This window comes from Anabrus simplex, chromosome 1, assembly GCF_040414725.1.
Source record: "Anabrus simplex isolate iqAnaSimp1 chromosome 1, ASM4041472v1, whole genome shotgun sequence".
Lineage (NCBI taxonomy): Eukaryota > Metazoa > Arthropoda > Insecta > Orthoptera > Tettigoniidae > Anabrus > Anabrus simplex.
The window spans coordinates 1,584,400,273-1,584,425,267 of NC_090265.1; the positions used below are offsets into that span (position 1 = coordinate 1,584,400,273).

The following is a 24,995-nucleotide window of genomic DNA, read 5'->3' on the forward strand; positions in this document are numbered from 1 at the left end:
GAATACATAACAGCAATAGAGGAACCAGATGGTAACATAGTCGGGGAAGAGACAGAAATAAGGAAGATCATGAAATCCTATTTTGATAATTTATACAACTGTACTGGGAAAGACTCCAATGATGTAACCATGCAGGTCAGTTTAAGTTGCAATGATGAGCCTGACCAAGAGAGCCCGCCAACATGGAAGGAAGTAGAGACTGCCCTTAATAGTATGCCCAAAAAAAATATTTTTCTGTCATTATAGTCGAAGCTAAACGTATCCTCTATTTGCTGGGATATCCGTTAAGCAGAGCTTAAGGTCCAGCAGCCAATTTCATTGCTTACTTAGCACCACCCAGGAGACACGTGTAGGGTAATTTAAGGTTACACCTACGGACGTAAAGCAACGCTTTAAGTTTTGAATGCTGACTTGTAAATCACGTACTTATTTAAGAAATATGTATTTATATGTACTTACAATGTATCCTTGTTTTTGCCATACGAAATAATAATAATAATAATAATAATAATAATAATAATAATAATAATAATAATAATAATAATAATAATAATAAGTATGCCCAAAGAAAGATCAACAGGATTTGATGAAGTCAGTGCAGATAGGATCAAAGCAACTGGTGCATTAGGAATACAGTGGCTTCATAGAGTAATTAATGCAATATGGAAGGATAGGAAAGTCCCAGATGATTGGAAGAAGGGAATAATAATACCTCTCTTCAAAAAAGGAAGCCAGAAGAAATGTAGCAATTATAGAGGGATCACTTTATTGTCTCATGGTTTGAAAATATTTGAGAAAATACTTGAAAAAAGGCTAAGGAAAATAATAGAACCACAACTACAGGAAGAACAATATGGATTCAGAGAACACTGATCAACTACCGATCTCATACTTGCACTGTTAGAAAAGCATTGGGAGAAGGGCAAAGACTTAACACTAGTGTTTTTGGATCTCGAAAAAGCATTTGATAGTGTTCTAAGGAAGGCTATATGGGAATACTTAAGAAAGAAAAATGTACCCAAAGGTCTTATCCAGAAAGTTAAAATGCTTTACGAAGACTGCTGCAGTTGTGTACAGATAGGAAACGGTAATTCTGATTGGTTTCAAACCACTAAAGGAGTGCAACAAGGTAGTACCCTTTCACCCTTACTTTTTATCACTGTCATGGATGAAGTCATGAAAGAAATTAAGCAGAAGAAAAATATGGACATCAATGCATTTGCATTTGCAAATGATGTAGTAATTTGGGGAAATACAGAGAAGGAAGTCCAAGAGAGGCTGAACACCTGGAATGAACATTTGAAAGCACACAGATTAACAATAAATAAATCAAAAACTATTACTATGTCTGTCAACAGGCAGAAGAAGAAAGGAAAAATAATGCTGGAAGGTACACAGCTGGAAACAGTAGACCAATATAAATATCTTGGGTGCATCATTTCAAGGGATAACAGAATACAGCATGAGATTAACAACCGCATTCAAAAATCAGCTTAGTTTTACCATCAAGTTCGTAACCTCCTCTGGAATGAACAAGTTCCCTTAAGATCAAAGCAGATTCTATTCCAATCATACTTCACCCCCATACTAACATATGGCCTAGAAACCTGCACAACAACCCAACAAGTGAATAGCAAACTACAAGCCACAGAAATGAAGTTCCTACATACTATGGTACAGAAGACAAAAAGGGGCAGGGTAAGGAATGAAAGAATAAGGGAGGAAGCTAGTGTGTACCCATCCCTGAATGAAAAAGTGACAAGGGCCCGTTTGAAATGGTTTGGCCATGTCAAACGATTGAATGATGGAAGGACAGCAAAACAATGGCTACACACAGTCGTGGCCGGAAAACAACCGGTAGGAAGACCTAGGAAGAGATGGCTGGACCAAGTGAAAGAGGACATAGGAACAAGAGGAGTCAGCTGGGATGTCGTCTTGAGAGAAGAGTGGTACATGGACAGACAGAAGTGGAGAGTGCTCGTAAACCACACCCGGGCAACTGGAGTGGAAAACTGATGATGATGATGACAATAATCCAAATTCTTTAAAATAAATTTCAGGCTTCAAGAAGTATTCAGCCTACAAAACCAAACAGACAGCATAGAGTTCTCATCAAAGAAAATGAGTTGATATTAAGCATCTTTCACAAATAGGCATATCTTATGGCTCTGTGCCAAAGGCAACAAGTTTTCAAGTTCTTTAAAATCATTTAAGAAACGTTTGCCACCAGGGCAACAGTCCTAAATGCAGATCAATGATCGATTGAGTGATAAGATTCAGAGTACAAAATACCCCCCACTAAAATTTCCCTGAAGGCAGAACCTTTCTTTTGAAAACAATACGAATAAATAGGTAACAAAAATAGATGTTAATGAAAATAATGTAAGGTATTTTACTATGTATATGTTTACGCATTCTTGTCAACAATCTCAAGATTCCTAAGATTCCATTTTACATCCATTGTAGTTATTAGAGAGTTCCCTGCCACTGTAAACTCATATTATCTCACTCAAGTCTGCTCAACTTTGGATTTTCAATGAGATATTTTACAAGAACTGTGCATACATTTTTAATGTGAACAGCAATGAAGTTCATCAAGAAACAGCGTCATATCAATGTTTCTACAGGGCTTTTAGCAACACATGACCACAATATTTAGCCCATAAGCCTTTTAATATTGTTTTGCTCACATTTATGTACCTAAAGCTGTGCATTTTAATGCTTACCTGGGTTTTTTAATCTATCAGAGAATGCTGTGTGTTATACATTTCACTTAGCAATAGCAACTCAGTGTGTCATTCTGTATGTTTAATAACATAGAGGGCTAAACATTTTCCCTCTTTCAATTGATATTTAGGATTAATTAAATTATGTATTAATCTTCATACAACAAGCAGCTGAAGATGTCCAATAAATAGATAGGACAAAATAGTTTATATCCTAGTGATTTATTTCACTGAATATATGTTGTGTAGAAAAGGTGGACTATTACAACTATTCATTTATATAGCCAGAGTAGTGTTATGAAAATGTAATCTTTGGGCTGGAAAGTCTTGGGAATAAGGAGACAAGCTGCTTGACTAAGCAGCATTTCTGAGCTGTCAGTGGAGAGATGGTGTAGAAGGACATTATTAGTAGACGAATAAGGCTGAGTTGAATGGTGTCTTTAAAAGTAGGAAAGATTGTCATGAAGATAAAGTTGGAATTCAAGAGGACAAAATGTGGCCAATATTCGCTTGTAGAAAGAGGAGTTAGGGATTGAAATAATTAAGTAAGGGAGCTGTTCAATGAATTTCCATCTTCTTTCAATTATTTGAGAAAAGTGTAGGTAAACAGCTGATATGGATCTCCCACCTGGATGTCTACCCTAAATGCAGATTAGTGGTGATTAAACATGATTGATCATGAATGTTATTTCACAATTTGATCCAGAGGACTGAGCATGGTGCACAGGTTATGGACACACAAAGGCCAGGGTCAGTGGGTATGGAATTATTTCTCATGTAAGCAGCACCCCAATTATCTCAATGAGTCTAGGTCACCCCTCATTTCACACAACCTGGCTATTTCATTTGTAGTCAGGGCTGTGAATCAAGCCAAAATCTTGCAGGTCTATAGCTCCATTTTCTTTTCCTCCAAGGTATTTATATCACATGTATCATCTTAAAGCATAAGTGTTTGCACACAGCTTCTGATATTTTCTTTATAAATGTTCTTTATGGTTGTAGTGTTCAAGAGGCTGTTCATCCTGGCAGAGAGCACTGGAATCAAGCTGTCCTAGTGTCTGTGTAAGTACACTCATCTCATTAATATAGCCACTTTATTTATTTTCAAGGTTCCTATAGATATATATATCAATTATTATATAATTCAAGTTGATAATCTTATTCTGACAGCCTTGATGGCCTGCATAGAGGTGGATTTGTTGGTACTGGTATGCAGTCATGTAGATATGAAAATCAGAAGCTAGTAACTTTTCATGAGAAATCAAGGAATTTAGATAACTTTCACTTTTGGAGAGGTACAGAGCTTTTAAATTCTCCTAGCGTCATGGTAAATTCTGCAGACAAATATGACCAGGCAGGGCAGACTAAGAAATAGCCCCCTTCTCCCACCACGACCCCCCCCCCCTCATTAATGAATGATAATATACCAATTCCAGTTTTGGTTCGGGAGGGCTCTCTCCCTTATCCCTCCAATGGAAAGTCGTCCTATTATAAAACACCTTCTGCTAATATCCATACAGAGGAGTTGAGGAGGCCGAAATAAACGGTGAGACACACACAAGCATGTGAAGTGAATCTACCACTTGAAGTAAAAATCCCTTGACACAGCCAAGTATTGAATCCAGGACCATTGTGTTCGAAGGCCAGCACCCTAAGTACCAGGCTATGAAGGCAGACTTCCCATTCCTCCAAAATATGAGGCAACCACTAACTTGTGTCTAGTTGAGGAAAGAAAGGATTTTTGAGAAGGAATTTGAGAAGAAAGCGGCTGTGGCCTTTAAAGAATGTACCATTCTGACATTTGCCTGGAGGTGAAGTGGAAAACAACAGAAAACCTTTTCAAGAACAGGCAACGGAGGGATTCGTATCCACAGCATTTGTTTGGAGTCCAGATTAGTAGCCAAGATCCTACCGCTAAGTTAATCTGATTGGTTACTTAAAATAATAATAATAATAATAATAATAATAATAATAATAATAATAATAATAATAATAATAATAATAATAATAATAATAATAATAATAATAATAATAATAATCTCCACTCTTAAATGTTATCTTGATTTGTCCATAAATTCCATTAATTCTATAATATTAAATATGTTTATAAATGCATGTATTCTAATGTTTCAACTCCTGTGGAAAGTTAAATTAGCTACATAAGAAGGCCTGTGTTAGACTGTTTACACAACAGTGTTACAAAAAAATCAGTATTACTCTATTTGATCAGCATATCATTAAAAGTTCCAATTTTGTTGGCTTTAATTTAAAATTTCTCCCCAAACCTTGTGCGCCCCTGGGGAACTGCCCAGTCTGTCCAGTTATGAAAGCTACACAGTAGCCAGGAGAGTGGCGGTTCATGACATATTACTGTGGCAGGGCTCTGTCGCCATCTCTTTCCCCTCCCTAATCGGTTCAGTTTTCACTGACCAGCACCACAATACTTTTAGATAAATAATAATAATAATAATAATAATAATAATAATAATAATAATAATAATAATAATAATAATAATAATAATAATAATAATAATAATAATAATAATACAATGACACTGGCTGAATAGAAATCTGCTTCCATTAGCACATTAATTAACTACACTACAATGGCATTTATACGCACACATTAACAGGCTAACAGCTAATGCAATCCCAACTACTATGACTCCCGAATTTTCTCTCTTCTTGCTCAAATTTCAAAGCATGACAACGTATTTAACAATTTGACCACCCTAGAAATAGTTCCATCATATTATGGTTACATTTTGAATTTTTATTTTAGCTTCTTTATAGAACTGATTCGTTTAAACAGTCAGTATAATGGAATTCATTGTTTTGTAAAATGTTTTGGAATTAATCTCTAACAACAATTAATATAAGCTGTGAGGGAGGGAAGCCTAGGTACATTGCAAAGTGGTTGGCAAAGTTGCCAAGGGCTGCGCCGTTCAGCGCTTACACCCGCCTGCACTCTTCCTTCCCCTGACAAGCCCTATTATCCTTCCAGGCTCCTCTCGCACCCCGCACACTTGTTAACTTGTGGGACCTACTGAGGGCTCTACCGGACAGACATAGACCCGCCTGAACTCTTCCTTCCCCTGACAAGCCAACATCATCCTTCCAGGCTCCTCCCACACCCCACACACTTGCAAAGTCTGGGGATCTACTCAGGGCTCTGCTGCCACAGTCCGAGCGTCTCACGACTAAAGAGAAAACATCGTGCTTGCTGGACAGCAACCACAGTCTGAAAGCCTTTGCCATTTTCTCGAAAATAGAAGAGCAAAATGTTTACAGCTGAAATAATAAAGATAACATTGTATAACTGAATATCATACCACATAAGTTCAACTTCGCTACATTTGTCCATCTCTTTATGTAATCAATTACAGAGTGAAATAACGTTAAATGTTTTTGAAAAGGCTGCGGGGCAGCGCCCAAAAGCCCTTCATGCACAAACCACCACTGAGCCAGCTACAGATTTGACCATGTTCCCCCACTTACTACCAGTCTTGGAAATCACCTCCTTGAATAATTTTGATATACACGTTGTAGGGGAAAAAATGCTCCATTAGTATGAGGTTAAAAATCTTTTATGTGACAACTCTTAGTTCCCAAGGTAGCCAGGGCTAAAGTTCCTAGCACAAATCAAATGCTAGATAAATAATGGAAAACAGGACCAATCATGTCATTATAGAAAAATAGGAGCATTACTGTTTATTTATTTATTAAATATCCAGACAGTTTGAATGCTAGTGTACATGAGTATATTAGGGTTATAGTTTTGATCAGTTTTTTTTTTCATCCTTGACTCAAAAATTAGGAAAAGTAAATTATTGAAGATGTGGTGAATGAACTTAAGGAACTGTTTGTAGCAGCAGGATTTTCTAAACAGATGGTATAATGGCTTTGAAAGTTCCACATTGCAATTGTTTAGGTGACACTCAAGTTTGAATCTTGCCCTTCCAAATATGGTACAGTCAAACAGTAAATGGTCCACCGTTTGTGAAGATCCACAAAAGCACAAGTAATCACCTGCAATGTTAATTTTGACACTTTCCATGGCCGGAGGGAAACCGAGTGAGAATGAATTCAGGCACTAATGTTTTGCATTGGAGTCGGCTCTGTATGTCAGGAAAAAATAATTCTTTTGTGACAGACCCTTTTGTACTTGATGTCGAGAGGTTGTTTCATTGCCTTAAATGATGTATTTTGATTTGGGCTTTAGCATAGCTTGCGGGTGATTTGTTGTAGGTGATTTCTATGTTGGATGAGGAGGCTCCTTTTGCGAGGATGTCTGCCTTTCCATTTCCAGGAGAACCGGTGTGTCCTCGGATCCAGGAAAGACAGATGTGGAGGCACTGCTGTGCTCTAGATCTTATAGTAGCAGCTATTGGACTGACATTGTGCTTGTCGTTAATTGTGTTCAACGCAACCTGCAAGTCACTTAGTATCCGAGCGCTGCTACTGTTGTGTTCACACCACTCAACAGCAGACTTGATGGCCAATTGCTTGGCTTGAAATACTGAGCAGCTGGATGACAATTTGTACTGGGCTGAAAACACTTCCCTGTTATTCTTGTAGACAATGACTGTGCATCTCACTTTGTCAGATTCAGAGTTATTAGGTAGATATAGTAGTCATGGTTCAGCGAGCAGCTATTGCAAACATAAGTCTTGAAGTTAATAGGGTGACCGGATTCTAGGAAGCGACAGTTCTTCTCCACTGTGGTTTCAAGAATTGGTGCAGGTGATGTTATATTTTTCTTCATTAATGTGAGTTTGGCCGTTCCGATGGCAGTAAAGATCAGGGGTTCTATCCCAGCAATGACAGAGGCTGTTTGTGTAGATATTGTGCAATAGACATGAGAAATTTGAAGGACGATTCCTCTCTGAATCTGCAGAAGTTTTTCCTTAGCCTACTGCTTTTCAAGTGTAGAACGAAAGATGAAGCACAATAAAGTATTAGAGAAACAAAGTGTATAATGCGGAGTACTTCTGAGTTTATTCCCCATGACAGGCTGCATGCAGTAGCAATGGCCTGAAGAAATTTATCTGATTTAAGCTTTAGTTTGTTGACATGTAGCCTAAAAGTTAAATGTTTATCCAATAGGACCCCCACATATTAAAGTTGATCATCTAGTGTGATTTCCTGTCTGTTCATCTTGAGTTGTAGCTTTGTTAGGTTTCTTCTTCTTGTGACAACCATAGTCTTAGTTTCCAGTGGATTAAATTGCAGTTTGTTTTGGAACCCCACTCAAACATTTCTAATATTGACTCTCTGAGTTACTTTCCTCCTTTTGTATTTGTCCTTTGCTCCTAGTCTTCCACATTCATATTCATCTCTTTGTCTCTATCTTTTTCCTGTGTTTATCCAGCTTTCTTTCTTTCGTACACTTCCCTCGTTATGAAGTTCTGTCAAGATACTCCCTCAGAGAGCGTTGGGAAACAGAAACAAGCTAGTCAGGTGCTGAGAAGAAATGGGATTGACAAGGAGAGATCCTATCTACCTTGAAGTTGGAAGTGTATGAAGATGTGGAGATTGTCCAAGGCCTTTTGTAATTTTCAGGTTTGTCATCATCTCCTCTTTCTGTTCCTTCATCTCTTTTTCCTAACCTGTGTTTATCCTATTATATGTTCCTGTCTTTCTCTATAACAGCTACTAGTTAAGTTGTACATGCAACAGCATAATGCAGCATTGCCTGGCAGACAAGGTACCTAAATGTCATGCTGCTGACAACAATGCAAATAATTCCTTGGAAAAGAAATGCATCCTGAACACAGAAGAAAGTCGCACTTTTCACAAATTGCTGAGAATGGAACAGTCAAAGCTTGCAAAATCAGGACTCTAGCTATTTAATTAGTTTTGCATTTATAAAACCAAGAAGTGTATTCTTCTCATAAGTACTTTAAACTTGTCTCCTTGGAGTTGGATATAGCAGGAAATTCTATTTCTAACTTAATGGACCATGGCCCAGGGTGGCAACTTTTGGGGGGGCAACAATTATTTTCAAATCAAAATATTTTCAATATGCCATATGAAATAAATGTATAAATTTAGTGTTCATACTCATTATATAGGCCTAAGCCATAATTAGCTTTCTTTTTCAAACAATGGTCAGTTCATTAAACAGTGTGTTAACTTAAAATACAGTCCATACGGGTTTGCAAAATGACTTTGATAATGGAGTGAGATGGACAGCAGGCAATAGTATGATGATAAACAGGGTTAAAAGTCATGTTGTGAGTTTCACAAATAGGAAAAAACTTTTCAGTTTCAATTGCTGTGTTGATGGGGTGAAAGTTCCTTATGGGGATCTCTGTAAGTACATAGTTGTCAATATAAGGGAAGATCTTCGTTGGCGTAATCGCATTAACGAAGCTGTAAATAAAGGTCACAGATCTCCGCACATGGTTATGAGAGTATTTAGGGGTTGCAGTAAGGATGTAAAGGAGAGGGCATATAAGTCTCTGGTAGGACCCCAAATAGAGTATGGTTCCAGTGTATGGGACCCTAACCAGGATTACTTGATTCAAGAACTGGAAAAAAAGTCCAAAGAAAAGCAGCTCGGTTTGTTCTTTGTGTGATTTCTGACAAAAGAGTAGCGTTAAAAAAATAGTGCAAAAATTTAGGCTGGGTAAACTTGGGAGAAAGGAGGTAAGCTGTTCGACTAAGTGGTATGTTCCAAGCTGCCAGTGGAGAGATGGCATGGAATGACATTAGTAGGTGAAAAATTTTGAGTGGTTTCTTTAAAAGTAAGAAAGGTCACAATATTAAGATAAAGTTGGAATTCAAGAGGACAAATTTGGGCAAATATTTGTTTATTGGAAGGGGAGTTAAGGAACGGAATAACTTACCAAGGAAGATGTTCAATAAATTACCAATTTCTTTGAAATCAATTAAGAAAACGCTAGGAAAACATCAGATAAGAAATCTGCCACCTGGGTGACTCCCCTAAATGCAGATCAGTATTTTTTTTTTTTTCCTATTTGCTTTACGTCGCACCGACACAGATAGGTCTTATGGCGACGATGGGATGGGAAATGCCTAGGAAGTGGAAGGATGCGGTCGTGGCCTTAATTAAGGTACAGCCCCGGCATTTGCCTGGTGTGAAAATGGGAAACCACGGAAAACCATCTTCAGGGCTGCCGACAGTGGGACTCGAACCCACGATCTCCCGATTACTGGATACTGGCCGCACTTAAGCGACTGCAGCTATCGAGCTCGGTGAGATCAGTATTGATTGATTGATTGATTGATTGATTGATTGATTGATTGATTGATTGATTGATTGATTGATTGATTGATTGATTGATTGATTGATTGATTTAAGCTTGCAACTTTCTTTCAAAGATTTGTTTACAGGACTTTTCTCTTCCATGCATTAAAAGTAAACTCTTACAATCCATAGGCTATGATGATGTGATCGATAATTTTGTCAAACACTAAGCACTCTTCAGCTTTCTTGACTTTTGAAGTATTATATTTTTCTACTAGCTGATGTACCCGTGCTTTGCTACGGGATTCTCAGAAAGACTGTCTTTGTGGTTTTTCCTACCTGAAGTCGTCAGAAGGAATGTAGTGATTAAAAGCAATGTTATATAAAAATACTCGATCAAATTAAGAAACCGCACATTTTCTCACTTTTAACGAACAGTACTACGGTGCCGTTCTAACAGTCCAAAGTTCCAGTGCTGCAATGACCAGACCGCAGACAGCCGTGAACACTTCTTTGCCATTATTCCATTAAATATGCATACTGCTCATTCCAGTCAGTGCCTCAGAGTAGGAATTGAATAGCTCGAATGCTATGATGAACCAGTTTGTTACGTATCAGTAGTATCAGAAATTTATCTAACTCCCGAGCTACTTCCCGCCAATTTTCAGGCAGACTGTTATACTCGGTACGACCAGGTGAGTTGGCTGTGTGGTTAGGGGTGCATAGCTGTGAGCTTGGATCTGGGAGGTAGTCGGTTCGAACTCCACTGTCGACAGCCCTGAAGATGGTTTTCCGTGGTCTCCCATTTTCACACCAGGAAAATGCTGGGGCTGTAATGTAATTAAAGTCAGGGCTGCTTCCTTCCCACTCCTAGCCTTTTTGCATCCCATCGTCGCCATGAGTCCTATCTATGTCGGCGTGACGTAGAACAAATTTTAAAAAACTCAGTATACAGCAGTACTCCCATCTATCGGAGAAGAATGGCAACAGAGACACAAAACAAATCACAACAAACAATGGTCAATGTAATGTTATTGTTGATCAATGTTATGAGCCTTCACATTCAGTTTTCTTTCAACTCTGTAATATTAGGCCGTCTTATAAAATGAATTATTATTCGGGAGATCATGGGTTCAAACCCCACTGTCAGCAGCCCTGAAGATGGTTTTCTATGGTTTCCCATTTTCACACCAGGCAAATACTGGGGCTGTACCTTAATTAAGGCCATGGCTGCTTCCTTCCCACTCCCAGCCCTTTCCTGTCCCATCATCGCCATAAGACATATCTGTGTCGGTGCGACGTAAAGCCAATAGCAAAAACAAGAATTAGAGTGTAGACTGTAGTTCCTTATTCCCCGACTTTACATACCGATTTTCATTAAATTCTGTTCACCCATTTTCCTGTGACGGCGCTGATGTGATCTTAGCAACAGAAATCCATATTCATGAGTATCTCCAATATCATAGCTGGTACACTCAAAATGTATAAGACATAAATGATCAGAAATTTAATACTATGTAACTTTATTTATATAGTATTTGTCACAAAGACCACTAATAACACAAATATTCGAGAATTAAATTTTGGGCCTTCCCCTAAACTACCGTTTCTCTCAGCATAAATAAGATAATTTATGGCGTAGATTGCAGCGACTTATTCGCCAACTTTGCATACCTATTTTAAGATAGGACTACTAATAACATAAATATTTGCAAAAAACATTTTAGGCCTTCCCCTAAACTACCATTTCTTTCAGAGTGAATAATATTATTTATAGTTTATATTGTGCGACTTATTCTACAACTTTACATACCGATTTTCATTAAGATAGGACGACTAATAACATAAATATTTGAGAATTAAATTTTAGTCCTTCCCCTAAACTACCATTTCTCTTAGCGTGAAAAAGATTACTTATGGCCTAGATTATAGCAACTTATTCCCGGACTTTACATACTGATTTTCATTAAATTCTCTTTAACCATTTTCTCGTGATGCGTGTACAGACAGACAGGCAGGCAGGCAGGCAGGCAGGCAGAAATTATGGAAAATTAAAAAGTGCATTTCCTTGTTACTATGGACATGACTGATACAGAAATACCATCCTTTTTAAATTTTGAGCAATGTATAGACAAAACTCTTATTTTATATATATAGATGTACACTTTCCTCTTTAGTGTTTTTAATTTGTATATTGATTATTCACTTCATTGATTTTCTTTCCATTCTTTTCACATATACTAGCAATTTTTTGGACGGGGAGATGGAGTGTTGGAAGAGCAGTACTTTTTTAACGGCCCAGGGTGGCAGAAATGTTAAATGTGGCCCTGAGAACAACACTTCTACCCATTACGAAATATCATTTCAGAACAGGACTAGGATGTGTTAGCCTACTATACCTTTCTGTTGCTTTTATAGATTTTTTTTCCACCCATTCCTGTTTGGAGGATAGAGTGGATGAAGGGACATGAAATAGGCTTGGCATTTGTAGCTTATCTATTTAAAATAGCATTTTTTGCATCTTTTAAAGCCATGAATCAGTGAGCTTCTCCAAGTATCTACAAGATAATAAAAAGGAGGCATCCTACAGGTGTGATTTCTCAGAAGAAATTTGGAATTCTCACTTGGAGAACATTATAGATTTTGTAATAGAAATAACACTACGGTAGCTAGGTGTTTATGGTCTTCTAGTTACAGTATGTTCAGAACTTCTGTGATACCATATTAATGGACAGAATGACAAGAATATTGAAGAAAATGGTTCTATATAACTTGTGACTGAACTAGTTAATTTTAAGTTACTGTATAATTAAATTCCCGGTCTAGAAAGCCAAGAATAACGGCCGAGAGGAGTCGTTGTGCTGACCACACGACACCTCGTAATCTGCAGGCCTTCGGGCTGAGCAGCGGTCGCTTGGTAGGCCAAGGCCCTTCAAGGGCTGTAGTGCCATGGGGTTTGGTTTGGTTTGGTTTGGTTTGGTTTGGTTTGGTTTGGTTTGGTTTGGTATAATTAAATTATTGATTTTTGGGTTTCTTAAATAAATAGGGAGAGAGATATTGTGTGTATGTGTGTGAATATATGTGCATTTGCACATCCATGTATGTGAAGTTTGTCACTGCACTCTAAAATTGATTAAATGGATTTTATTTCCAGAATGGTACACAAGAACTTCTACCTCCCAAGGAAATGTATTGTATTATGGGTTGCAATGATGCTCTCAACAGATACTTCCAGAGGCTTAAAGGTAAGATATCATATTGGAGAAATTAGTCATTGTTTACCAATTAAATACAGTCTGGTTCCATGGCTAAATGGTTGGCATGCTGGCCTTTACTCAAGGGGCCCAGATTCGATTCCTAGTTGGGTCAGGGATTTTAACTTTTATCAGTTAATTCCTATGGCTTGGGGGCTGGGTGTTTGTGACGTCTTCAGCAGTAGATTTCATCTCAGATAGGGCCCTATCTTCACAGATTGTCAGGTCACCTATATGGTGTCACATCAAAAGACCTGCACTAGGCCTCTCTGGAGGCCACACGCCATTATTATTATTATTATTATTATTATTATTATTATTATTATTAAAAGTGAGCATTAAGACTACATAGCACCAGAAAGTTGTTCCAAAAAGATTGGGCTAAATATACAGGTAAAGATACGTTATATTGTGTTCATTCTTAGTACCATAGCACTTGGTCCACAACCGTAATGTATTGCCAGGACCTGCTGATTTCTATCTGAAACATCATGTGTCTAAAATATTCGACTCAAGTCGATCCACAACATAGAGCATCTCATTTGTACTTCTATACCCAGACTTTTTAACATATTTGTGTACTTGTATTATAATTATATGGCTCACCTATTGTCACACGTAATATTTCACTTTCATATGCAACATTTTTAGCACCATAGCACTTCGCCTAATTCAACCACACAGCATAGTGTTAATTGTATATTTGTTTCATAGTGTTTTTACTGCTCATTAGAAACATGTTTTAGGAATTCGTCAAATATTTGTGCATTGTTTTAATATGCCTAATGATGACCCCAAGTAGGGTTCAAACTAGTCCCAAGCAACCCATGTAATGTAAATAAACGCAGTGTAAATAAAACTATGTATTGAATAGGTGGAAAATTTTTATTTTTATAATTTATATGTAATCTCACTTCAATATGGACCAATAACATGAAGTTTATAACCCTTGATTAATGATCCCATTGAGTGTGAAGTATGCACTGTGATTAGTTTTCTAAATGCGGAAGTCTGAAAGCTGTTGAAATTCATCGGTAGATTAGTGAAGTGTATGGAGAACATACTATGAGCAAAGGAATGGTAAGAAAATGGGTCAGAGCGTTTATAGAAGGCCATACTAATGTCCATGACAAGAAGTGTAGTGGGCGACCGTCTGTCATTACTTATGACTTGGTGCAAAAAGTTGATGCAAAGGTTTGAGAAAACAGATGCTTTACAATTTTGTCATTAAGTTATGAGTTGCTTGAAATTTCAGGGAGTGTTCTTTATGAAATTGTGTCAGCATGCTTAGATTATCGGAAGTTGTGCTCACGCTGGGTACCGAGGATGCTGATAGAGGTGCACAAAACTAAGCGTGTAGAGAGTGCTTTGACTTTCCTTGAGCAGTACAGTTCCTACGCCGAATTGTCACCAGCAATGAAACATGGGTGCCTTATGTTACACCGGAATCAAAACAGCAATCCATGGAATGGAGACAATGGAGACACTCAACATCACCCAAAAAAATGAAGTGCAAGCAAACAATTTCAGCTCGCAAACTTATGTGCACTGTGTTTTAGGATAAGCAGGGTGTGTTGCTTGTGGATTTTTTGCACCAGGGTGACACAATAAATGCCAATACTTATCGTGAGACCTTACATAAACTCCGTTGTGCAATAAAAAAAAAACCAGCATGGCATGCTCACAAGGGGGATTCATTTACTTCGTGACAATGCACAACCTCACATGGCTAATCGAACTCGAGACCTCATCGCTTCACTTGGTTGGGAACAATTTGATGATCCTCTGTATAGTCCTCACCTAGCGCCTAGTGACTACCTCTTGTTCCTGTACTTGAAAGGGCATTTAGGAGGTTAGTGGCATGACGATGATGACCTAAAACTGACCATGCTTCAGTGGCTGGCACATCAGGCAGCAGATTTCTATAAGGATGGAATTCAGAAGGTGGTTTCACATATGACAAGTGCCTTAATATACTTGGGACTTATGTTGAGAAGTAGCTTAAATTACAGGCTTACATATAAAAAAGGAATTGTTTAAAAAATTGCATTACTTTTTTAAATATCAAAATGTTACTTAAAAACATGCCTCATATAAATATATCCAAAAATTATATAAACAACCTACATCACATATAATTGCTCTGGCACCAGTGGAATATTATTAAAATTCATGCCTGGCACCAGTGGAAGAGAGTGCTATAATCTGATGATAGAAAAAATTGCCGAACTATGAACTACAGGGGGGATAACCTTGACATGCCACAGTGGAAAAATTTAAGAGATGATTTGGAAGAAATGGATAAGGAAGATACTCAAAGGTAAATTAAGAGAAGAGCAATATGGTTTCCGACAAGGTAGATCAACAACGGATCTCATATTTGTGGTAAGACAACTGCAGAAGAATAATTAGGAGTATGGTAAGGATGTGGTGATGGCATTTTTGGATTTAGAGACAATGTAAGCCAAGTTAAGGTTTGGGAAGTGCTCAGAAAGAAAGAAGTGAGTAAGTGAATAACTGAAAAAATTAAGAGCATGCACGAAAGCTGTGTGAAGGTGAGAGGAGAGAAGATGGAATGGTTCAGGCTATTATAGTAATAGGCAGAGTACTAGATAGTATGGCTGGAAGGACTGAAGAAAATAGAATGAAAGCAATGCTATTTGCAGATGATCTAATGATATGGGGGCTAGTGAGGAAGAAGTACAAGAACAGCTGGATGCATGCAAAGCAGAGATAAAAGTAGGATACAGGTCTGTGAAATGAAGTTACTTAAGAGTACCGTAGGATTGGAGTGACAAGATTAGACAGATGGAGAAATGATAGAGTGAGAGAATTCATGAAAGACGAACCCAAGGAAGATCAACGTTACACTGGGCGAGTTGGCCGTGCGGTTAGGATCATGCAGCTCCGAGCTTGCATCCGGGAGATAGTGGGTTTGAACCCTGCTGTCGGCAGCCCTGAAGGTGGTTTTTCATGGTTTCCATTATCACACCAGGCAAATGCTGGGGCTGTACCTTAATTAAGGCCACAACTGCTTCCTTCCCACTCCCAGCCCTTTCCTATCCCATTGTTGCTGTAAGACCTATCTGTGTTGGTGCAACGTAAAGAAAATTGTAATCTAGGTTACTGTGATATAAATGTGGAAGAAGGAAGACATAGAGGAAGCCCAACAGATATTTGGCTGCATATAGTTAAGGGGGTTTAGAGGCTAGAAGACTCAAATGGAGAAAGATAGAAGGGAACAGAATGTGTGTAGAGAATTTTCAACAGACCTGGCAGAATGCCAGAAACTGTTCAAGATGATGATGGCTGCACTTTCATACAACGAAGTGCATAGATCTTGTGATCACATTGTTCCTAGCCTCTGAAATGGAACAATAATGAAAAATTTCTTCTTAAACGAGCCAACAGATACTGTATTTATTCATGACTTGTCACCGCATTGATCACACTGCCTTGTTTTTGTTATGGAATTAAGGAAGGAAAAAATTCCTCATATAAGTTTTTTTTTTTTTTTTTTTTTTTTGCTAGTTGCTTTACGTCGCACCGACACAGATAGGTCTTATGGCGACGATGGGACAGGAAAGGCCTAGTAATGGAAAGGGAGCGGCCGTGGCCTTAATTAAGGTACAGCCCCAGCATTTGCCTTGTGTGAAAATGGGAAACCACGGAAAACCATCTTCAGGGGTATAAATCTCTCACAGGCTGGTCTTCTAGTATCAATATACAGAAGAATGTGCCCTAAAGCATAGTTTAAAGACTAGCAGTCTTTCCTTGTTCGGATGAAAGGCAGGCAGGTATTTACAGTATTCCATTATATGTGGGTATTGCCTCACCTATGCACTGGATGGAATGTCATGCTGTTAGACCATCTGCAATTTCAATATAATACAATATGTGCTTTTTATCTCAACTTTCAGTGCATCCAGTTGTTTTTGTACTTCTTCCTCACTAGCACCCCATATCATTAGATCATCTGCAAATAGCATTGCTTTCATTCTACCTTCTTCAGTCCTTCCAGCTACACTATCTAGTACTCTGTCCATTACCATAATAAACAATAGAGGTGAAACGGCACTTCCTTGTCTAAGATCACTCTCTAGCCTGAACACTTGAGTAGGATTGGAGTGACAAGATTAGACAGATGGAGGAATAAAAGAGTGAGAGAATTGGTGAGAGGAACCCAAGGATACAAATACGGAATATGATGGCTTCACTTTCATACAACAAAGTGCATAGGTGTTATGATCACATTGTTCCTAGCCTCTGAAATGGAACTGAGTATTTTTCTCCTGATAATTTGCATTTCAGCATAATTTGTTGAATGGTTAAGAGAAGTGATCAAGTTTTATGGAAAGTTTTAAACTTTGAGTAATTGAATTCACAGAAAGACTCAATAATCATGTCACAGATCAAGAATTTGATGTAACAGAGTGTAACATATGCTCCTGATAAAAACAGAAAGTTGACCTTGAAAATACCTACAAATCAAGAAAAGCATTCCAGGGGCTGAAAATTGGGAAGATCTTTGCATATATATATCTCACCCTGAATTTAAACCCAAATATTCAGAAAAAAAGAAAAAAGAGAGTGAGATAGCATGTAAATATGGAACCACTGGTCAAAATAATTGGAAGAGTCATAGGATATCCCCACCAGCCAGCAGTGACATTGCCTCCTACTTAATCTTAAAGATCAGTACCGTATATAGTTTGGAAGAAGTTAAACTTCCTTTAGCTTATACAAGCCATTTCTGGGTTCGCTGGAGCCACCCAGGCTAATTTTGGTTTTGACCAGCGGGCTTTTAAGGTTGATTGCTGCCCTTCCTGATGCCATGTGACATTTGAGGTGAAAATCTCAACTCAGGATTGACCAGGATTTGAACCTCAGCTTGCTGGGTGGGAAGCCAGAAGCTAAGCTAATGAGCTAATCACACCCTCCAACATACTTTAATAATAATAAGGCGTATGGCCTCCGGAGAGGCCTGGTGCGGGTCTTTTTCTCGTAGACGGCCTATTAGGCAACCTGCATGTCTGTGAAGATGAGGGCCATACCTAGGATGATGTTTAAAGTTGAATACGTCACACATACCCAGCCCCGAGCCATTGGAATTAACCAATTAAGGTTAAAATACCCGACCCGGCCGGGAATCAAACCCGCGGCCCTCTGGACCAAAGGCCAGCATGCTAACCATTTAGCCATGGAGCCAGACATACTTTGATAACTGTTTATTAAAATGACTATGTACATAATCAAAGAAGAGACATATCCCATCAAATCTCTCTATGGCCAAATCTGTCTATGACACTTATATATTGTTTTACTAGAGATTGACTAAGATATACAGCCAATGTCAAATTATGCTAAATTAATCTTCATTGTATTTCAGATGAGATAGGAACCCCACCACCACCTGTGCTGGTAGCTGACTCTTTAACTGCTACATCTCTCAGCTTAGAATGGGATGGCTTCAAGCTCAGCAACATCAGTTACCTGGTTCAGTGGCGCTACGAGGAGCTAGCTGGATCATGGCAGTACTGTCGCAACCAAAGTTGGGGACCTCACTCTACTATGCGAGTTGAGAATCTGCAACCTTACACCAAGTACAGGGTAATCCCATTAGATATATTGCATGTTTGAATATCATAGTACAAAGTAAGTGCAAAGACATATACATTCAAAAAGAAAATTGAAACATATGTGCACCTGCTATCTTTTAACTTTTTGTATCTTACTTGTTTTGAACAGTGTTGCCAACTTATATTTTCAAGATCCGCTAAATACTACTAAAAATCCGCTAAAATTCCGCCAAGAAATCCGATCTCAAATAATGAGCAATAAAAATGAGCAAACTGGGCGAGTTGGCCGTGCAGTTAGAGGCGCGGCTGTAAGATTGCATCCAGGAGATAGTGGGTTTGAGTCCCTGAAGATGGTTTTCCATGGTTTATCATTTTCACACCAGGCAAATGCTGGGACTGTACCTTAATTATGGCCATGGCCGCTTCCCTTCCAACTCCTAGGCTTTTCCTATCCTATCATCGCTGTAAGACCTATCTGTGTCGGTGCGATGTAAAGCCACTAGCAAAAAAAAGAACAATAATAATAATAATAATAATAATAATAATAATAATAATAATAATAATAATAATAATAATAATAATAATAATAATAATAATAATAAATGTCTGCACTCACCTGATCTGTGAGTTTTACTGGGATTAACCCCCTGCCTGCGAGCCAGCGAACTAAAGCTTGTAGGCGTTTTTGTGCCAGGTGCAAACTAGGTGAATTCCCTACCTCAAGGGCCACACACAGAACAGGCCAAATCATTAAACAGTCTTCCTTCATAGCATATATATAAATGCTACTCTCTCACAGTTTCATTATCTGTCGTCATTCGTCAACTAAGAGATAAGTACCCTTTCCCCACGCAGCACAAATTTATGACAACATGATTTCATAACATCAAATCCAAATAACATGTTTTCCTCATGTGATTGCTAGCTCCTGATAAGAAATACGGAATAGCTTGGAGACAGACTGGAGTACAAAATTTAGAAAAACCGTAAAATGGATAAACCACTAAATTCCGCTATAATAAATCTAGAATTCCACCAAAAAATCCGCTGTCCGCTAAATGATATATTTCTCTGCCGGCAGTCTTCTAATTCTGCCAAATTTAGCGGAAAATCCGCTAAGTTGGCAACACTGGTTTGAATTATCTCATTCCATATAAAACCTATTTTGAAGTTTACAGAAAAGTCACTGAAAGATAAGCAAGCCAGGCTTTGAGTAAGTCCCAGTAAACTTTCCATCCGCTTAGCAAAGGACTGTAGCTCTAGTTTAAGAAGGCTTAAAATGTTCAATTGCAGGCGAAACAAGGACAGTTTTTAATTAGGCATTGTCTAATTTATTTTATTCATTAATGTTATGTATCATGTTGCCTCATTCATTTTACTGATGAAGAGAACAGTCAGTCCCCATGCATATTTTAGGAGGACCGAGCTCGATAGCTGCAGTCACTTAAGTGCGGCCAGTATCCAGTATTCGGGAGATAGTAGGTTCGAACCCCACTGTTGGGAGCCCTGAAAATGGTTTTCCGTGGTTTCCCATTTTCACACCAGGCAAATGCTGGGACTGTACCTTAATTAAGGCCACGGCCGCTTCTTTCCCACTCCTAGCACTTTCCAGTCCCATCGTCGCCGTAAGACCTATCTGTGTCGGTGCGACGTAAAACAACTAGCAAAAAAAAAATGTTAGCAGGGGGTGATGTAGGGAAGGCATCCCATACTCCTACACAGTTCTCTAGACATGTCTACTGTTATTATTATACTGTAAATTCTTGGATGAAGAAGGGTAGTTACAGTAAGTCCTATGGGCATGAGAATCTGTAAATAATCTCTTAATATATTAAAATATACAATACCAATAAATATTTTGCATGTACAGTCATATATACACTCTTTTTTACAATCTCCATATCTACCAGTCTCGGATTTCCCTAGTTACAAATATTATTGATTCCTGTCAAAATTTCCTGTGCTTTGAATTCCATAAGAAAATACAGGATACCAATAGAAGTACAAAAATGTAAATGATAATAACATTACATGAATATACAAGCACTCTAACCTTCTTCAATCCTGAAATTACCAGCATTTCACAATTGAAAAAGTCTAAAGGTGCTTGAATTGGTATATAATACTGGGTCATCCAACTATCTTGGAACTGGAGCAGTGACTGGGAGTGACTAAGCCAAAACCTGTGTGGGAGAGAGGCGCGCCAGTTCTAGGTTTGTCTCACAACACAGTTTGTTTCATGTTTCAGTGGGGAACACCTGTGTGCGAAGTGAGAGAATAAAAGGAAAATAATAATAATAGGCCTAATTATTCTCTTCCACATCAAATGTTTTTTACGATTCGTATGTCTGTACAGAGCCCGCTCATGCTGTTAGGAAATTATTTCAAGAGAAATTCTGACGTGTTCGAGTTCCAAGTCGTAGGATGGTTTATAGATTAGTTAATTCATTTCGTGTATACCCATATGTAAGTACCTCTAAAGTGCTTTAGAATTTTGTCAGGCAGTCCTTGTTCACAAATTGTCCGGCCAGCAGGAAGCGATAGCTTGCCGGCTGAGACCTCAGCCTCACCTCAGCTGTGGTTCTGCATAACTGAATGATCCTGTATTTGTAATCACTGAAATTAAATTATGGTTCCCTTCTGGGAACTTAATTTTTAAAATATATTTAAGGAGCCAAAGGCAATCACTACAACAAGTAAAGGTACATGTCGCTGCATGCGCTTCAAATGAGACTTGCAGTGGTATCTCAATGGCAATCTGGCTACCATTGTCTTAAAGAGGTGTGGCAACCCATCTGATGAGCCAATTTATTATTATTATTATTATTATTATTATTATTATTATTATTATTATTATTATTATTATTATTATTATTATTATTATTATTATTATTATTATTATTATTATTATTGTTCGCTGAGAATCAAGATGTCTGCTCCTATCTCATAGATTATCTGCGTCAATAGATCATTGGCAGTTAGACTCCTGTGTATATTGGCTTGAAGGATCTGTACCATTCACCACTGCTTTTTGGCCTTTTCTAGTGCTTCACGAAACACAATACACTTGCCTGAGCCAAGAGGATGATGTCATTTTGGCTCTTCAACGCCCATATCTGTGCAAATTATGCATCGTGGATTCGTTTTGCATCCTACTGCCTTGTGACCAGCTTCTCCGCACTTAAAGCAGAGCTTACTTCTGTCCAATCCTTTACAGTTTCGTGCTTGATGCCCATATGACAGACATCTAAAGCACCGAGGAACTACGGCCCACCGTCTTACTCTGCAGTATAGCCAGCCTAGTTTAATTTTGCCTATGTCTAACAGCTTTTGTGCCTCGCTGAGTTGAGGAAACAATGCCTGCGACTCAGACGAAGGACACAAAGAGCACGACATAACGACGCAGCTCTCTCAGTAGAGTATAAGACTATGAAGAAAAGACTGCGAAATACAATTAAAAAGAGTAAAGCCGACAAGTGGTGGGAAATGTCCAAGGAAGTGGATGAAAATCCATGGGGATTAGGGTATAAAATTGTCATGAAGAAATTCGGGATGCTACCAAGCCCTATCATGGATCCACGCACCATGGAAGAAATAGTACACACACTATTCCCTGATCATGCAGAGAGGATTGATGATGAGGCCGAGAAAGAACTAGACAATGTACCCCCTTTTACAATTGAAGAATTGATAACAGCAATTAATTCCCTTAGAAATAAGAAAGCCCCTGGTCCAGATGGTATTCCAGCAGAAGTACTAAAGGTGGCAGCCGAATTATGTCCTCAACTGCTGTTGAGAATGTATAATCATTATTATTATTATTATTATTATTATTATTATTATTATTATTATTATTATTATTATTATTATTATTATTATTATTATTATTATTATTGGGCTCCACTTTTTTACCTAATCAGGGAGGCAAACTAGAGTGAAGTATGCAAGGTAAACTATTGGGACATTTTTCAAATTCAAGGCTAATTTTCTAAATAATTTAATTAATATTCAGTCATTGTACAAAGAATCTCTAAAATCCTTAACGTTGTCAAAATATTCAAAATTTCTTAATCATACAATTTAATGTTATTTTTTCATTTACAGAATGTTAATCTTTTTGGACACCCTTCTTCTTTAGAAACAGCTACGTTGACTTGAGACAAGTAAAAATAAGATTATGAAAATAATTCTTTCAATCATCTTCTCCAGTTTTTGTTGTTTGAGTAAAGTTAATAAAAACTACTTTTTCAAAGTTATTGGATAAATCATAGCAATACTTTCCATACAATATCTGTATTTCTGCATCACCTAGCATTTGAAGTAGGTAACAGTATTGTGATACCATTGAAGGTAACTGCTATACCCATGAATTTCTGTGTTCCTTTGATGGCGATGTTTTGTGTTTCAGTTCCGGATTGCTCTCCTGCTGTCCCCACACCACACAGAGCCACTGGTGTCGGAGCCAAGTGTGGTGATTAGCACTCTGCCGAGTGGAACTCCTCAGTCTGCACCCACAATAGTGAGAGCCACAGCAGTAGACTCAAGCCACATCTCGGTGTCCTGGGTCCCTGGCCCCTTCCCAAATGGCCCCATTCTCTCCTATAAGCTCAAGATTAAAGAGCTCCCCGAGGGCTACGTGGCCCTCAAGGTGAGATCTCTGAGGACTACAGCACGTTAGCTTATATACCATTTTACCATCTCATGTTTAACAAGAGGGCCTGTGTACCTGAATCTAGAATCTAATATAGAGTCACATTAAAATATATATATATATATTTACCACAACTGTAGGTGGGTCTAGTGATTTTAGTAATTTATATTTGTGAAAGAGAGTTGGTTAATGATACAGTGGGCAAAAGAGGAATGAACAGTTAAGGTACAATAACAAACAAACAGAGTGCTGCCAGTATTAAGTCATTGCAGTATGAGCAATGCATTTCATATTAAGTGAAGATGATGGTGGTGATTATAAACCCAAATTTATGTGAGGTTATCTTAATATTTTTGGCTCCTCAAAACAGATTTCAGTCATGAGTTTTGAATAAGTTGGAGTACAGCAATCTAACCTCTACATCCCACAGATTGAGAGACTCTGCAAACTTAACATTAAATATCAAGGTTCTATCCTGGGGTAAGTAGCTGCAAGGATTTTTATCCTGTCCCTTACCTTCATAGTAGCTCTAGCTGACCAAGTTAGTAATAAAAATTACCAGTAACTTTCAAGGATATAGGAAGCTTTCATAGGATGTAAAATGTAATTTTAAGGCAGAGGAGATTTAATTACAATATTTCATATTGGACATCAGGATAGAAGAAATAAACCACTACTATCTGCTTGGTAGATATATAGGAAACTGTGTGATGCCACCCTTCTCTTATGATTTAATTAATAACAATTACTGGAGAGAAAGACTATGGAGTAACCAGTCTAAGATCACCCTAACTTCTAATGATGAACTTCTCATCTGTCATCACTATTGAAGGTTGTATGATTCACTTTGAATGTGTTACTTTATCACACCCACAGAAGAAAAGCGTTGCAACTCAAAAAGTGGCAAACTTTCAGGAGAGCGTTTTAAAGGTTTGAAAATAGCTGAACAAATCACAGAATGCAATCTTACAACAATTTATTTTCCCTTGTGGGAAAACATACTTTTATTGATGTTTAATACAGGATTTTTGCTTGAATTAATGCTTTTTACCTATTGAAATATATATAAGTAGTATCATTTGAATTTACGACAGTTTACTACTGGAATGGACAGCAATAATTACCTCAAGTACAATGGTAATACAACACTATTGTAATTATGACAGTTTTCTTCAAATCAAATTACTTTGTTTGCAAATGAGGTGTCTACCTCCATGGTAAATGATACACAAAAATACATTGTTCTCAACAACTAAATTTTAAATTAAAAAGAAAAGAAGACATTTTTCCTAAAATAATTATACAATTTACATTAACATTTTTCTATTAAACAAGCAGCTCATCCTTAATAAATTTAGTTTATTTACAAAATTTTACTCATAATATCATCTGTACTTACACACATAATCAACTCATATACAGTACATGGGCCCCAGTGAATTATTTGTTCTATACTTATATTGTTTCATGATTTTTTATTGAAAAAGTATCCAATGTAATAACATAACTCTACAAAGACTATATAAATGATAAATTATACAAATTAAATTCTTTACAAAATTCAAGCAGGCT

The 24,995-nt window shown here is 37.7% G+C and overlaps 1 protein-coding gene across 1 annotated transcript in view; it reads left to right on the top strand.

The window, feature by feature from the left end:
* sev (sevenless) overlaps nucleotides 1-24,995 on the top strand; it is a 368,918-nt gene that overhangs the window by 125,164 nt on the left and 218,759 nt on the right. The window contains exons 4-7 of the mRNA XM_068226275.1: nucleotides 3,729-3,788; nucleotides 13,094-13,184; nucleotides 18,583-18,803; nucleotides 23,181-23,420. Coding sequence (XP_068082376.1) covers nucleotides 3,729-3,788; nucleotides 13,094-13,184; nucleotides 18,583-18,803; nucleotides 23,181-23,420 — 612 coding nt within the window. The remainder of the gene's footprint in view (nucleotides 1-3,728; nucleotides 3,789-13,093; nucleotides 13,185-18,582; nucleotides 18,804-23,180; nucleotides 23,421-24,995) is intronic.